We start from the raw sequence: 16,205 nt of genomic DNA, 5'->3' as shown, positions 1-16,205 counted from the left end.
CGGTTTTGTTCATCCATCATTAAATCATGCATAAATTAACAAATGTTCATAATCAGAAAGTTGTTTTAAAAAACTAAACAAGGGTATAAAACAGTAACATCTCAATCAGTTATTATTTTTCACTTGATTTTTCCCCCTAATATAAAACAACTGATAAAAAACACAAGCTACCTGACATATATACAAAAAGAAACCTTCAGAAACATTTAGCCCAATGGTCTCCATTTCCTCAACAATACTACTGATAATGAAAATGATGAGCCTAAGAAACTATAATAGTCTAACTTATAAAAGAAAAATTCTATCATATTTAATGTGTATTATCCCTAGAAAATAGAGTAATTCTGTATGTATTATCCCTAGAATATAGAGTAATTCATTTGAAACAAAACCTAAAAATATTCTGTTTAGCCCTTTAAAACTCAGGAAATTAAGTTCTTCACAGTATCTCTGCGATAGAAGGCTGAAGTTCCACTGTATTTTCAAATTAGCTGCCTGTACCTATATTTTAGGGGTTTTTTAATAGAAGACATTATCCAGCCCAGCTGGTGTAGCTCAGTGACCAGGAGGTCCCAGTTCGATTCCTGGTGAGGGCACATGCCTGGGTGGCGGGCTCGATCCCCAGTGGGGGGCGTGCAGGAAGCAGTTGATCAATGATTCCCTCTCAACATTGATGTTCCTATCTCTCCCTCGAACAAGAAGACATTATTCAATAATTGGATGTTACATTGGGTGAAAATTTTACTTCCATATTTTATAATATAATATTGTCCTGAATCAAGTTTTCAAACCAAAAAGTTTTAGTTGATATTTTATTGTTGAATTACCTATCTGTAATAAAATCTAATCATAAAATCCTACATAATAAAGGCAAATATGCAAAGTATCCCCTCATTGGGGACAAATATGCAAATATGCCCTGTTGAACTCCTGTGCCCTGTTGAATTCCCCTTGACTAGGAGTTCAACAGGGCATTCAACCAGGGGATAGGGCTGGCTGGCCAACAACCGGCTGGACGCCATCCATGCACGAATTCGTGCACCAGGCCTCTAGTAATAGTATCATTAGATGATGCTTTCTTTGAAAGAGAATTGCATTTAACCTTGATGCTGAAATAATGCCTTTTTGGATTATGTAGTTGTTGGGGTTCTGGTAAAAACACATTACATCAAGATCCCTTCACTTACTAACCCTAACTAACATACCCTTCGGATACTCTCTGGAGGAAAGGAAGTCACATGCATTTTTAACTTTTAACAAAATGTGTGCGCATGTACACACACTCACCATCTATCCCGGAGGGATCTGGAGAATTTTGCAATGCTCTATTTTGTATTCCTCTTTACTTTGTGGCCAAGCAAAGCATCAAGACCATGCTTAGATGCTCAATAAATACTCCTCAAATCATAACACACGTCTTTAAGAAAATTAAATAGTGCAAAAAGGCTTGTGATACAGAGTCCTCTGCCCATCTTCTCCTCAATTTCCAATCAAATTTAATTTTCTTAGTTTCTTAGTCAGTTGCTTTCATATCTAATTGTAGAGGCCTGATGCACGGATTCCCTTAGCCTGGCCTGTGCCCTCTAACAATCGGGACCCCTTGGGGGATAGTGGACTGCCGATTTCATCCCAATCCCCACAGGCCCAGCTGAGAGACTCCACCAGAGCACGAATCCATGCACCTGGCTGGTTTTGGCCCAATCCCCACAAACCAAGCCGAGGGAACTCTCTAATACCGTATTTTCCGGCGTATAAGACGACTTTTGAAACGAAAGAAAGTCAACCAAAAATTGGGGGCAAAAGACCAAAATTGCACAAAAATTACCTGCAGATCTTGACGGCAAAGTAAGTCTTTTCTTTTAAGTGGGGGGTAGTCTTATACAGCGAATATAGGCCTAAGCCTATGTTTTAACTGTAAAATTAGGGGGTCGTCTGATACGCTGGAAAATACGGGGTGTGTGTGTGTGTGTGTGTGTATATATATACTAGAGGCCCATTGCAGAAAAATTCCTGCATTAGGGCTTCCAGCTGCAGTCACTGCCCCACCTGCTTCTCTCCCGCCCCACTGGCTTGCTTCTCCACAGCTTTGCTCCCTTCTGCAGCGCTTGGCTTCTTTCTACGTTGTCTTCAGTCTTCACTCTAGCCTGGATATGCAAATTAACCACCATCTTGGTTGGGTTAATTTGTATACCCACCCTGATTGGCTGGTGGGCAAAGGGCTTGGAAGCATAGCGAAGGTGCGGTCAATTTGCATGTTTCTCTTTTATTAGCTAGGATATATCCCTAATACGCAAATAGACCAAAAGGCTAAACAACCAGTTGCTATGACGTGCACTGACCACCGGGGGAGGCACACAGAACATGGCGGGCGTTGGCCGGGGTGGGATGGAGGAGAAGGTGAGCCATACCAAGCTGGAGTGCCAGTTGCTGTCATCAGAGTGAGCCTCTGGTGATTACAGAAAATTGTTTGCTCCCATGTGCGGCAGTCCTGCCCGTCGTTCGAACCTGCTGCTGTCGCCGGCCCCACTCGCACCCACTGCCAGCATCTGCTGCTGGCCCCGATCGCTCAGCACCATTGCTCAGCACCATCAGCAGGCGTGAGAAACAGCTGCCAACCCCAATCGCCCTTCAGGGCTTCTTCACCTCCCCCTGCAATAGGGGCAATCGGGGCAGCAGCCACTGCTCGCACCCGCTGCCAGCACCAGCCCCTCTGGCACCTGCAGCCAGCATCGGAACTGCCGCTTGCACCTGCTGCCAGCGCTCAGGGCCGTTCATCGCCATCAGTGAGGGCAAGCAGAGGCTGCTGGCCCCGATCACCCCTGAGGGCTTCTCTACCTCCCCCTGCTCCTGAGGAGTGATTGGGACATCAGCCACCGCATGCACCCTGATGGCATTGGCCCTGCTTGTACACGCTTCTGGCCCCGGCCCTAATCGCTCCACGCCATCAGCAGGTGTGAGCGAGGCCAGCACAGATAGCATGTGGGAATGGCGGCGGCAGGAGCAGGACTGCCGGCAGACAAGGGATTGGGAGCCACAGCGAGAGAAGATAGGCAGAGGCATGGAGGATAGGCGGAGACCTGCCCCTGTGCCCACCACAGTCTCATAGCCCACAGTTCCTTTCAAGGTGCACAAATTCACGCACTGGGCCCCTAGTATTTATGTAAGATCTTTGGTTAATCTCTTCCTGCCCTCCCCCAAGCCCCCTTCCCCCTGAGATTCATCAGTCTGTTCCATGTTTCCATGCCTGTGCATTGAGTGCCTGGCCCCTTGTGGTCAGTGCGCATCATAGCTACCAGTCAAACAGTCGAATGGTAGAGGGTCGCTTAGGCTTTTATATGTATAGATGTGCATACTACTGTATCCTGAGATATTAACTTCTTACCACAACATTAATAGCTAACATTTATAGTGTTACTAAATGCCAGACACAGCCAGGACCAGTTTGGCTCAATGGATAGAGCGTCGGCTTGGGGACTGAAAGGTCCCGGGTTCAATTCCGGTCAAGGGCATGTACCTAGGTTGCGGGCATATCCCCGGTAGGGGGTGTGCAAGAGGCAGCTGATCGATGACTCTCTCTCATCGATGTTTCTAGCTCTCTCTCTCTCTCCCTTCCTCTCTGTACAAAAATCAATAAAATATATTTTTTTTAAAAAATGCCAGACACAGAATTTTGTATACATTATCTCATTTAATCTTCACAACACTGAACTTTATATACATTATCTTATTTAATCTTCATTTTAGTCTGGAAAACTGTGACAAATTCAGTAATTTGCTCAAGATCACAGCTAGTAAGTAACGAACCTAGGATCTGAACCCAGGCAGCCCAACATCAGCCCTCACACTTTTAACCTATCTGCTCTTATATCTATCAACTTCAGAGTCAACTTTTAAAATACTTCTGGAATAATTCAAATTAAATAAAAACAGTGAGCAAAATAAAACAAAATATTCAACACAATAAAATGGCATTTTTTGCATCTAAATATAATTTTTTGGTTCTATAGGTCAGTAATTTTCAACTTTGGTTTTGCCACAATACCATATGGTAACCAATTAGTTGCAGCTTCATTTTATATATACTAAGTGGTTACTATGGTTTAGGTATAATATTTATAAAGCTAAATTATAACTTTATGACCTATAACCTTTTTGCTAAGTAATAAAAGGCATGAGATCCTAAAGATTACCAGAAAGATACATTTTGAGGGGAAAGAGTGTGCCAGTAACCTATCAGAAGGAGAAACATAATTTTCAAAGTAATTTTATATCCGCCTATCTTTTCCCCCTGTGGCTCCCAATCCCCTGTCTGCCAGCAGTCCTGCTCCCGCTGCCGCCATTCCCACATGCAAATGAGTTATTTTTTGTGACTGTAAACATGTGTATCTCTAACTACACAATAGGGGAGAAAATAGTAATGGAAAAGGCAAAATCACTTTTATTAAAGAAAAACTTCAAAAAATAGATTTTATAAAATACTAGACTCAGTGCACTAAATTCATGCACTGATAGGGTCCCCAGTGGCTGCCAGCTGCTGCTGGGTACTCCCTTCCTCCCCCCCGCCCCACCTCCCCCACAGCCACCAAGGGCCTCCCTCCCTTTCCCTGACTAGCCTTGCCCTTTGGTCAAACTCCCGGAAGAACTCCAGGTCAAGGGGTCAATTTGCATGCTACACTTTTATTATAAGGATGTGAAGACAAGAGATGTAGTATTACTTTGGTTTAATATTCTAAACAATAAAAAATGAAATATGAATATGAACAAAATTAATGTGAAACCAAAAGAAAAAAATGTGACCATTAAGAAAATGAGAAACTACAGAGAAGGCAAATTGAGGGGGGAAATGAAGCAAGCAAGAGATGAAAGCCCTAGATAATCTCGGCAATCCAGTTCAAAGCTCAGATCTTGCTGAAATAGTCCTATAATAATGCCCTGATAGAAGAGAGTATTGTGGCCTCATTCTAGGAAAGAACTGAGACGACTTCCTGAGGATGTACTAATAGGTGAAATAGATGACTGGTAAAAGCAAGTCAGATGAACCTGTGGCTTCTATCTCTCCACTAAAGTCTTTCTTCTAACCATTCTAGATGACAGAAATCTGACACTCCTTATGGTTATACTTATTTGGATTCTGTTAAGTGTTTCATATGCATACATCTTCCCAACCAGATCATTAACGTCTGGAGAGCAGAAGCTACCCCATTTATTTTCGTTTCACCCATATAATCCAGCACAGTGCTATGCATCTAGAAAATAGATGCTCAAGTCTATGAATCTTGAAAAATCACAACATACAATCAGACCATTAGAGTTTGAGGAAAGCTTAAGAGACTTATGTAGTCTGGACTCTGTATCTTAAAAGCACAGACACTAAAAGTAGTAAAACATTCACAAGCCTCAAATCAGAGCTGGGATTAGCACCCTAATCCCCTGATAATCAGTTCATCCTTTCCCAGATAGTCTCTAGTTTCCTCCATTATAAAATAAATAATCACCTATTTAATCAGAAAACAAAGTAATGGATCAGTATTCACTGGATGTCACCTTTAGTAGATTCAATTGGCAGCCTATCTGCCTAGGTCTCTGAAGACAGCTTAGTATACATCATTCTATTTTACACTCACAAGAACTCTGATAAGTATTATTAACCTAATTTTAAAAATGCAGGGAAAGTGCCCAACCAGCCTGGCTCAGTGGTTGAGCACCTCCCTATGAACCAGGAGGTCACGGTTGGATTCCCAGTCAGGGCACATGTCCAGATTTCAGGTTCAATCCCCAGTGGGGGGCTTGCAGGAGGCAGCTGATCAATGATTCTCTCTCATCATTGATGTTTCCATCTCTCTCTCCCTCTCCCTTCCTCTTTGAAATCAATTTTTTAAAATATATTTTATTGATTTTTTTACAGAGAGGAAGGGGGAGAGAGGAATAGAGAGCCAGAAACATCGATGAGAGAGAAACACCGACCAGCTGCCTCCTGCACACCCCCTACTGGGGATGTGCCAGCAACCAAGGTACATGCCCTTGACCGGAATCGAACTCCGGACTTCTCAGTCTGCAGGCAGATGCTCTATCCACTGAGCCAAACCGGTTTCGGCTGAAATCAAATTTTTAAAAAAAATTTTTAAGGGAAGAAATATTCCTTGGCAACATTTTCAATCCATCATCTGAAAACTACTTTGTCTACTTCCTGATATATTTTTCAGGGCCTTGATATATTCTCCAATCCCAGGAAATGTTAAAAAAACAAATAACAAAAACATAGAAAAGGTATAGTCTTACTGTTCAGTTCTTTTTGTCAGAAATCCAGAGCAGCCTTTTCTATTGCGACTGACCCGGGTGTACCATCTCCTTTTGATTAATCAAAGTAATGAATACGAGCCTAGTTGAGTATTCATATATGACACGGTTAAGTGCTTGTCTTTATTCATTTATTCACATCTCCCTAAATGATATAAGCATGCTACAGATCAAAATCCAGAAATAAAGAAAAGTATTCTAATGCAAAGGTACATACTTCTTATGTCCACCCTACTACAACGCAAACATTATCTTCATCCTTTAACCTCATAAAAACTACAGGGGTTCTTCAGGAAGCTTTGCCGCTGCCCATCCACACATCACTGTGGACCGTTAAAAACAAGAATGCATCAAGAACTGCTCCCAGGCCTGAGCTGGCACTAGTTCAGCTGTGAACTAAGAGGTAGGCAAGCACAGAATGTGGCTGATCCTGGAGCGGGGGCACTGTTTACCTACAGGGGGAGATACTCATGTGATGGGGAACGTGTTGCACTGTCCTCCCCTGGCTCCAAAACAAAACAACAACAAAAAATAATAAAATAAAATAATAAAAACAATGGTACTTTGACAAGCTAGTGGGAACGTGGGTCCATTCCCAAAAGTTTTGACCTCCCTTTTTAATTGCTTAAGAACAAATGCTCACATAGGACATCGGATACAAGGTGTCTGAGGTGCTGCTTCTAGGAGGTGCTCTGCTTACAGCATAACATGGAAGGACCTCACTTTGTCCAAGAAACTGTGTTTATCCCCTATACGCACCCCCCCAAATACACACACACACACACACACACACACACACACACACACGGGCTGCAAGGGAGGAACTGACAGCGTCAGTCCCTAAGGCGAAGGGACAGAAGAAATCCAAACTAGAGGCGCCTCCTCCTCTCCGGAGAAGCTCGGGGCACGACCGGGGGCTAAAAGGTGCGACTCCAAACCGGGGCCAGGCCCCCGCCGCCGCCGGTGCCCCGCGGGCAGCGCGGCCACGGAGCTCAGCCCTCACCGCCTCCAGCTCCGTCCTCCGGGCTCCGCCAGGGACCGCGTCCCCGCGCCCGCCCCGGCCGGCCCGCCCCGCTATCTCCTCCCCCGTTATCCGCCCGCGCCCGGGCCTGGATGAGCCGCCCCAAACTTGGGCGCGTCCCACTGCCCCACACTCCGAGGCCAACGCCCTCCGCGAGCCCGAGGGAGAGACGCCCGGGGGCCTGCGGGCGCGGACGGCGCTCGGCGGCGCGGCTCCTCACCTCTGGGTGGAGAAGAGGCACGCAGCCCGCTTCGGCCTCGTACTCGTCCGGGCCGTCCGCCATCTTGGTGTTAAATCCCTCCGCCCGCTGCATGCCGGGAGAGAGCGTTCCCCTCGCGCGGGGCTCCCGGGTGAGGCGGGGGGCGAGCGGCGGGGCGAGCGCGAGCCCGGCCGGCGGCGGCGGCGGCGGCGGCGGCGGCGGCGACGCGACCGCCTCCCTCTCGGGCCGGTGCCCCGGACGCCCCCTCTGCGCCCGCCCCTCGGAGGGCGCGGGTGCCTGCGCGTGCGCGCGAGCCGGGCGGCGGCGGGAGCGCGCTCTGCTGCACTGCGCGCGGCGGTGCGGGCGGCGGCGGGCGGCGCTGGGCGGGGGCTGCGCCGCGGGGGGCGGGCCCAGCCCGGGGCGGAGGTGCGCCTCCCGCCGCCCGGAGAAGGCGTCTGGAGGGCGACGGAGCATTAACGTGGGAGACCCGGCGGCCGCGCCGGAGCGGGGACGGCCCTGGAGCCGCGCGGCCGTGGTCGGCGGCCCAGGCAGCCTCGAGGCGGCCCCAGCCCACGGCTCCCGCTGTCCCGCCAGGGACCCCTTTCTCGGAGACCCCGGCCTGACCGGCCCCAGGCTCCAGGTTTGGAGAAATCAGGCTTCTATCCAGACACTCACCGCGGTGAAGACAGAAGACGCACCCCCTTCCTCCACACTTTGTAAAGGTCACCCCGAATGTGTGCCCGCCTGGGGGCCGCCCGTAAAAAAAAAAAAAAAAAAAAAAAAAAAAAAAAAAAAAACACGAATAATGCTTGAGGCTTCCTCCTAGAGAATTTTAAAAAGGACGCCAACCCGTCCTCCTGGGTCGCGAATGAACAGTAACCACATAAAATAAAATAAGTGGCTCAAGGCTCATACCGCCCCATGGATTGCATCCTAATTCGGTTCGCTGACAAGTGAGCCCGGAGAACATGCCGAAAGCCTCTTGCAAACGGGTCTTGAGGCCCTCGGGGATGGGATGGGGATGGGATGGGGGTGGGATGGGGGCGGGATGGGGGCGGGATGGGGATGTCTTCCTGGAAATGAGCTATCGGGACAGTTATAGAAAGCTTTCATCCTTGTGTTCAGCTGTGAAACATGATGCATCTAAACCGCTCGGAAGGAAGCTTAGCAGAGGTGATGAGACAGGACCTGAGCGATCCCCGCACTAACCTGCCTCGTGCTGAAGCCAGGGCAGCCAGAGACCACCAGGGAGAAGTCTGCGGTCCACTAGCATCAGATTTGTTTGGAAATGGGGAGGGAGGACCGTCCAGAGGAGGCGTGGGTGCCATGGGAAAGTGGGGGAGGGTGCAGCGCCTTTTTTGAGGTTTAGGTTCCCGCCAAAGGAGTCGGGAGTGTCTAGGGAGCGCGGGGATCCGCTCTGGATTGGACGCCTTTGCGGGGATCAGTACAGGATTGGGTGCTACCTGGGGGAGAGGGCCGGGCGCTGATGGGAGGCCCAGGAATCAGCAAGAATAGCCTAGGGGGCCTGGATGCCCCGAATCACAGCAAAAGGACTCCCAGAAGGACGCGGCAGTGGTACAGTGGCTGCACAGCAGAGGAAAAAACAAGGTTCCCTGTTAACCTGGCATCTGGCTTTCTCAGTGCCTGTCTGGTCACTGCTGCTTGTTCTCATTTCAGTCAGAGCTGATGCTCACTCTTTGGGTCCTGGCCCAAACCAAGAATTCTGGTTTGGGTTTTTTCACCCATGATGCAGAACTAGACAGAATGGGGGTTCTGCCTTTGGAGCTCCAAACTGCTTCCAGAAGCACCTTATCATGGACAGGAGTTATTTGCACTTCAACAATTCAAATTGCATCTTATCCTCATGCCGGGCATTTGCTGGGAATAGAGAAAAGACAGGAGCACAGAAAGGAAACAGGAAGTTGGGCAATGGGACAGAGGAGGTATTGAATTATAGATAAGTGAAGAAACTAGGCATGAAGAACAGGAAAGGATGTGTCATGGGTGCCCATGGATTGGGAATACTGGGGCAGAGGTACGATGAAGGTATTTCAAAATAAAAACGAAGTTTAGCCTTTCCAGTGTCTAAGTTCATAGAAGTCCTAAATGGGAGGACAAAGGACCAAATTCACCCAGCAAAAAATGTTTCATTTGGCCCACATGGTAGTTTTCCAATTATGTTTTTTTAAATATATTTTATTGATTTTTTTTGCCCCCCTCCCTTTCATACTTATTTTCCCTCCCCAGAGTTTTATGTCCATTGGTTATACTTATATGCATGTATACAAATCCTTCGGTTGATCTATTATCTCCCCCAAATCTCCCTCCCCTCCCCACTGTAATTTGACAGTCTGCTTGTTGCTTTACTGTCTCTATATCTATCTTTTGGTTCATCAGTTTATAATGTTCTTTATTATCCATAAATGAGTGAGGTCATGTGGTGTTTCTCTTTCATTGATTGGCTTATTTCACTCAGCATGATGTTCTCCAATTCCATCCAGGTTGCTGCAAATGATGACAATTCCTTCTTTTTTATGGCAGCATAGTATCCCATTGTGTAGATGTACCATAGTTTTCTGATCCAGTCATCTGCTGACAAGCACCTAGGCTGTTTCCAAATTCTGGCTATTGTAGATTGTGCTGCTATGAACATAGGGGTGCATATATCCTTTCTGATTGGTGTTTCTAGTTTCTTGGGATATATTCCTAGGAGTGGGATTACTGGGTCAAATGGGAATTCCATTTTCAGTTTTTTGAGGAAACTCCACACTGTTCTCCACAGTGGTTGCACCAGTCTGCATTCCCACCAGCAGTGCAGGAGGGTTCCTTTTTCTCCGCAACCTCGCCAACACTTGTCGTTTGTTGATTTGTTGATGTTGGCCATTCTGACAGGTGTGAGATGGTACCGCATTGTTGTTTTCCAATTATGTTTTAAGTAGATACCAAAATTTGAGGAGATTTTACCTTAAAATCTAGATTTCTAGTTTACCTGGGACAAAAAGGTAAGTATCCAAGGCCTCTCTTCATTTGGTATATGGGAGCAAGTGGCTCTTGTTAAGCACCAGTGTTCCATCATTTTGCTGCTCCTTGGTGAGACAGGCTGTGCCTCTCTTAAAGGGATGGGAATGCTCTTCCATTCTTTTTAAGCCTCTCCTAGATCATTTTAAAGTTTCCCTTCAGGCATTGGCCAGAGAGCTCCACTCTGCACTGGTGTGGAGAACCCAGCCCTAAGCCAGACCCTGTGTGCTCCCTTAATGCATCAAGCTCCTTCCCTTTTTACTTTCCCTCCACCTTGTTTTCACTAAGCTGCTCCTTTTGAATCTGCTTTGCCTCCTCACTTGATTGCTATCTTGAAAGAGTGCCAAGAACCTCTTTGCCGGTGACATTGGTAATAACTCAAGGCGTGGCCATGCCAGGCAATGCCACTGGGTTTTACTCTTTGCCTTTTGACCCGAGCCCTCTGCAGTGTTCTAGGGCACCTGCAGCCCCAAAGGAACCTCCGCACACCTCCCAGTTGGGAGATGGGAGGAGAATCTGAGAAAGGCACAAATGAACAAGCTTGAGACCCTTCTTTCAACTAAGACATCGGCCAATGAAAGCACTTCTTATATGCATCTGCACTCTTTCTTCCTGGGGAAGAGAATCCACAGCTTTCATCATATTTTTAAGGCATTATTGATCCAAAAAAAGTTGCCCAAATCTAGGAACATTTGAAATGTAAATTCTCCATTTTTAGAAGTATTGCCTCCTTTTACATTAATAAAAATTTACACTGGGGATTTTTACTATATCATTTAAATTATATTAATTTATATGAGTGGTTTGTAAATTATAATATCCATAAGAACAGGAATACAAACTATTCAAAATACTTATCATATTACTTTCTCAACTAGTTATTTCATAATTATTTGTTAAGTTAATGCAGGTAATAGAAAAGGAAAGCATATATGAGCCTCTGTACCACATAGACAAATTTTTACATAATTTATTTTCCCTAGGGGAAAAAAAGATTTATACCAACTTTGATAGGATTCAAATAGTAGTATGTTTGGTTTAAAATAGAAAATGATCAAAGTATTTCATTTGCATTCCTCCTCCTCCCAACAGCCTCCCCCCACTTTACTCCCTCCCCCCAGCACCAACCATTCTTTGTTCTTTTCTGCCTGTGCAATAGCAAACTACTCACCAAAGACTTCCTCTCCTGGGCTACCTTGGCCAAGTTGGCTGCTGTTTGGGTTTGGCTGATGGGAGGCCCTGGCAGAAGAAATAGGCCAGAATTTCTTCCCGATCCCCTCTGGTTTGACAAAGCATCTCTGTCAGCAGCTTCCTCCCTCTTAGACTACAGTGCCTACCTATTGTAGTTCTAGCTGTCAGCAGGCTCTCCTCCCCGTGGCCCTTTAGCCGGAGGGTATTGCTAGTCTCTGGATGGCCACCATCCCTTGTTTATTCCCTTAAACCTACACACATCACTGTAAGTAGTACTTTCACTAACATTTTTTCCTTTGTCATGTAGAGGTAATTCTATTTCCTGGAGGGGCCAGACTAATACACATTCTAGGTGCCAGTCACTGATCTAAATACTTCATGTACATTATTTCGTTTAATCCTCATATGCAGCCTAAGAGTAAGTACTGTTAGTATCTCCCTTTTACAGGTTTGTTAACCAATTATAGTGAGCGTACATGGTGCTTGCATGGGATTGTTGCAGGGAGTCTATAAACATCTACATGTTAGGAAGTTTGCAAACAACTAAAGATGCATTAACAATCTCTGAAATAAAATATGTAGACAACAGCTAATAAGCTATTAGGTTGAGATATAATAGTTGATTGAGTATCATGACTGGATATCTCTATTGTTGCCATAAAATTACTTCTTTGATCCAATGTCACTATTAGCTTTTCTATGACATTTCAGCATCCCAGAAAAGTATTTTTATAATTGACTATCTACATAGTACTTACAATTAATCTCAACTTTAAGAGATGATGAAGTTAATTCTTATTGAAAATAAATCTTAGTGGTCAGTGGCGGGGATGAGGAAAGGGGGATATCTGTAATACTTTCAACAATAAAGATTTTAAAACTATTTAAAAAATAAATCTTTTACATTGCTATCATTAGGCAAAGCTGTTGAGATAAATGTTATGCCATAGCCTTCCATGAGTTAGGGGGAAATATATAAAACTTAAAACATATTTTCAGTGTTCTCCCACATGTTTTTCACATCTCTATTCATCCTCTGGTTACCTCCTATATGCTGCCATATAGTTAATGCAATTTATGTTTTCCAGAATGGCTATTGGACTTGGCTAAAGTATGCATAGCTTCACTGACCCAAACCCACACTGAGAACAAACTGAGTATCCTTTATGCTTTGTCTTAAAAAAAAGAAAGAAGAAGAAGAAGAAGAAGAAGAAGAAGAAGAAGAAGAAGGAGAAGAAGAAGAAGAAGAAGAAGAAGAGGACTTTGATTTGGCCGTTGTGACACATGAAGGAAGCCGCCCCCTGCTGTGACATCCACTTTCCTGTTACTCTGATTCTAGGGCAGAATACGCTTATGTTTCAAGCATGTTTAACATAGGGCTGGAAACAGCAACAGTGATTGTGCTAATAAAAATTTTACCTCTGCTATTCTGGACCCCTGCAAGGCTCCTGTTCAGGAGGAGATATTGAAAGAATAAGCTTTTATATCAGGGCTTCATTAGGACAATATGGATGTATGGAATCGTTGTAGGCCTAGACGGTGACCAGGTCACTTCCACAATGTGGTTACTCTTCCCCAAGCTCCTGGCCCATCATTGGAAGGATACAACCTGATTAGTTTATGTCCCAGACCTCTTCTCACACTGGCTTGTTTACATCTGAGAATCAAACAGATTTGGAAATGTAACTGTAGGTAGTTATTTCAACTGCTTCATCTATTTAGGAAATAGTTTAGTAAATAAAAACATTGTTCTATTTTGATTTTTCAGGCTAGTCAGACCACCTGAGTTTGAATCCCAGTCTCATCATCTTACTTCTGTGACTTGAGGAATGTTACATATGCTCTCTGGCTGTAGCATGCTTGCACGGTTACTCTGCCATTTCTCTTCCTCTTGCTCAGGCTTGGGTAGCTCTGACAGATATTCTATTTGTTGCGATACAGTATGGGTGACTTACTTTCTTTCCTCCATACCTGAGTCCTGATTGGTTTCCACTTTTCATTTTTATTTGAGGACAGAGTACTTTATCTTCTGTTTACTTCTCTATACCTCAAAGAAATGGTGAAAGATAGATAAGCTCTGTTGAGGCAAGATACAGGCTGCATTAGAAAATGTGAGTCAGGCTCTCCTTGTTTAGTGTTTGTTCTGGATGAGAATTATGTGTCATTTTATAGGGAAATATCCCCAAACACCAGGCAGTCTCCCCATCTTAGTGAGTAGTCCTGGAACTTTTACTTTCATTAGAATCAGCCCCATAGTTTACTTCCCCCATATCACCAGCCTTTCTTGTAGCTATTTCTAGTAATAGCTAGAAATAAAAAATGTAAGGAGATCCATTACATTTGTCTCCCTACAAATTTGGGAACACTAGTATGACTCAGAATTTGCTATATTTGTCAGTATAGCTTGAGATGGGCAAATGGGTGAAAGGGCAAAGTTAAGAAATAAGCCAAACCATACTCTGCTCCATTTCAGAATGTTACGTTTCTTTGTGTGATTGCCAGTTCTTTTCTTTTTCTTTTTAACTTTAGACTATGCCTCTTTCATATTTTTGTTGCTGAATTGGTAAATTTTCTAGAGTTTTTTTTTTAAAAAACAAGTATTAAAGGATAGAAAAATCTGTGGTGCAGTTTTAGTTGGCCACCTGGACATTTCAAAATTCTCCCAACACATGGGAGTTTTCTTCCCCTCCCACTCAGCTTTTGATATGCTGATATAATCAGATGCATGAGAAAACATTCCCATGCATGAGATTCCTCTTAACTCCACCACCCCTTTTTGCTAAGGTTGGGTTCTTTCTGTTTATTATTATTATTACTAGAGGCTCAGTGCACAGATTCATACACCAGTGGGTTCCCTCAGAGTAGGCTGTGCCCTCTCGCAATCCAGGACTTCTCAGGGAATGTCGGAGGCCCGGTACATGAATTCAGCCCGATTCCTGAAGGCCAGCCCTAGGGACTCCACCGGTGCACAAATCAGTGCACCAGGCCTCTATTGTGCATATAAGACCTTTTATTAATCTCTTCCTGCCCACCCGCCCTTCCTCCTTTCCTCTTAGATTCATCAGTCTATTCTATGTTTCCATGCCTGTTCATTGAGTGTCTGCCACCCGGTGGTCAGTGTGCATCATAGCTACTGGTCAAACAGTTGCTTAGGCTTCTATAATAATCTATAATAATTATAAGCGTAATATGCTAATTAGATCAGACAGTTGAACAACCTTCTGGGGGAAGTCCCAGTGGCAGGGACTGAGGCAGAGGCAGTTAGGGCTGATCAGGCAGGCGAACAGTTAGAGGTGATCAGATAGGCAGGCAGGTGGTTAGGGGTGATCAGGCAGGCAGGGCCTAAACTGGCAGTTAGACATCCCCCAAGGTGTCCCAGATTGTGAGAGGGTGCAGGCTGGGCTGAGGGACCCCCACCCCATGCATAAATTTTGTGCACTGGGCCTCTAGTTTTATATATATATATCACATTTTTATAATTTAATTCTTTGAGATGAATCTCAAATTCAGCTTTTGAGATACATGCTGTTAGATTAGTATATCATGAGAAGGTGCTGGAACTACAGATTTCCAAACATACATACACAACTTTGCATATCTGGACTCCCTTAGCATGGTCCATAAGTCCCATAGGAGAAAAGATTCCTGATCATGTTAAGTCTTGACTAATGTCTATCGCCTATAAGGGACTTTGGGAAGTCTCTAGTTTATCTTAGTGCCTCCAGACAAAAAAATTCTCATAAATGTAGTATAGAAGAAAGACTATTACAAGAAAGTTAACACTGGTTCTGGCTTTACATCTAATTAACTATATGATCTTTTTCACTTTAATTTCTCGGTGTCAGTTTTATCATCTATAAAACTAAGGGGCGTAGAATAAGTCTCTTTAAAGTTTATTTTATCTTTATGATTCTAATTATAATAATACCTTCCTAAAGAGATAATGATTTCCTTTTAAATTGCCATAATGAAAAGTCTACACTGTCTGCAATTAGCCTCTGTTCTGTCTGTGGTAGGTTTTTTTGTTTTGTTTTGTTTTGTTTTTATCATGTTCCTTTTTATATGTATCAAAGTATGAAAAATGAGTTCTGGGTTGCAAAAGAGGCTTTATTTTTAGCACCTGTATGTAGTTTTTGTCTACAGTTACAAAAACAAACACAAATGCTATCCTGTGGTAGTTTTTAACCATCAGAAACTTCTTCGGATCTCTATTCTAAACCTCTCAAGCTGTAGGTCTTCTTTATTTTATTTTCTTCTCAATCTTCTTAATATTCTCTCTTATCTTCCTTATCTAAATCATCCCCAGACAGGTAAAGTCTTACTATTGAAACGTAAGGCAGACTTCATCACTAAGCACCCCTTTTCCCACTTTTAAATTATTAATGAGTGTGGTAAATGAGATGAGACACAGTCCTAACACCCAAAGGCAGCCCATTCTGTCTCTCAGATAAGAAAAGCTAAACTGTTGTAGCTGTGGTA

The 16,205-nt window shown here is 44.4% G+C and overlaps 1 protein-coding gene and 1 non-coding gene across 3 annotated transcripts in view; both read right to left on the bottom strand.

The window, feature by feature from the left end:
* The window catches only part of ZDHHC17 (zinc finger DHHC-type palmitoyltransferase 17), an 86,823-nt gene extending 78,971 nt beyond the window's left edge, over positions 1-7,852 (bottom strand). The window contains exon 1 of one of the 2 annotated variants that reach the window (XM_045588274.1): positions 7,539-7,852. Coding sequence is in view for 1 of the 2 variants with exons in the window: in XM_036456018.2 (XP_036311911.1) it covers positions 7,539-7,631 (93 nt within the window). In the remaining variant the exon portion in view is untranslated. The remainder of the gene's footprint in view (positions 1-7,538) is intronic. The other variant, XM_036456018.2, reaches the window with a different exon arrangement.
* A 7,921-nt stretch (positions 7,853-15,773) lies between these two features.
* LOC118731088 lies at positions 15,774-15,892 on the bottom strand. Its single transcript, XR_004991783.1, has one exon. It is a non-coding gene; the product is annotated as a small nucleolar RNA SNORA40 (small nucleolar RNA).
* Positions 15,893-16,205: the final 313 nt, after the last annotated feature.

This window comes from Pipistrellus kuhlii, unplaced genomic scaffold, assembly GCF_014108245.1.
Source record: "Pipistrellus kuhlii isolate mPipKuh1 unplaced genomic scaffold, mPipKuh1.p scaffold_m20_p_3, whole genome shotgun sequence".
NCBI lineage: Eukaryota > Metazoa > Chordata > Mammalia > Chiroptera > Vespertilionidae > Pipistrellus > Pipistrellus kuhlii.
Note: the sequence above shows the minus strand (reverse complement) of the source record. Positions and strands in the feature narration are given on the sequence as shown.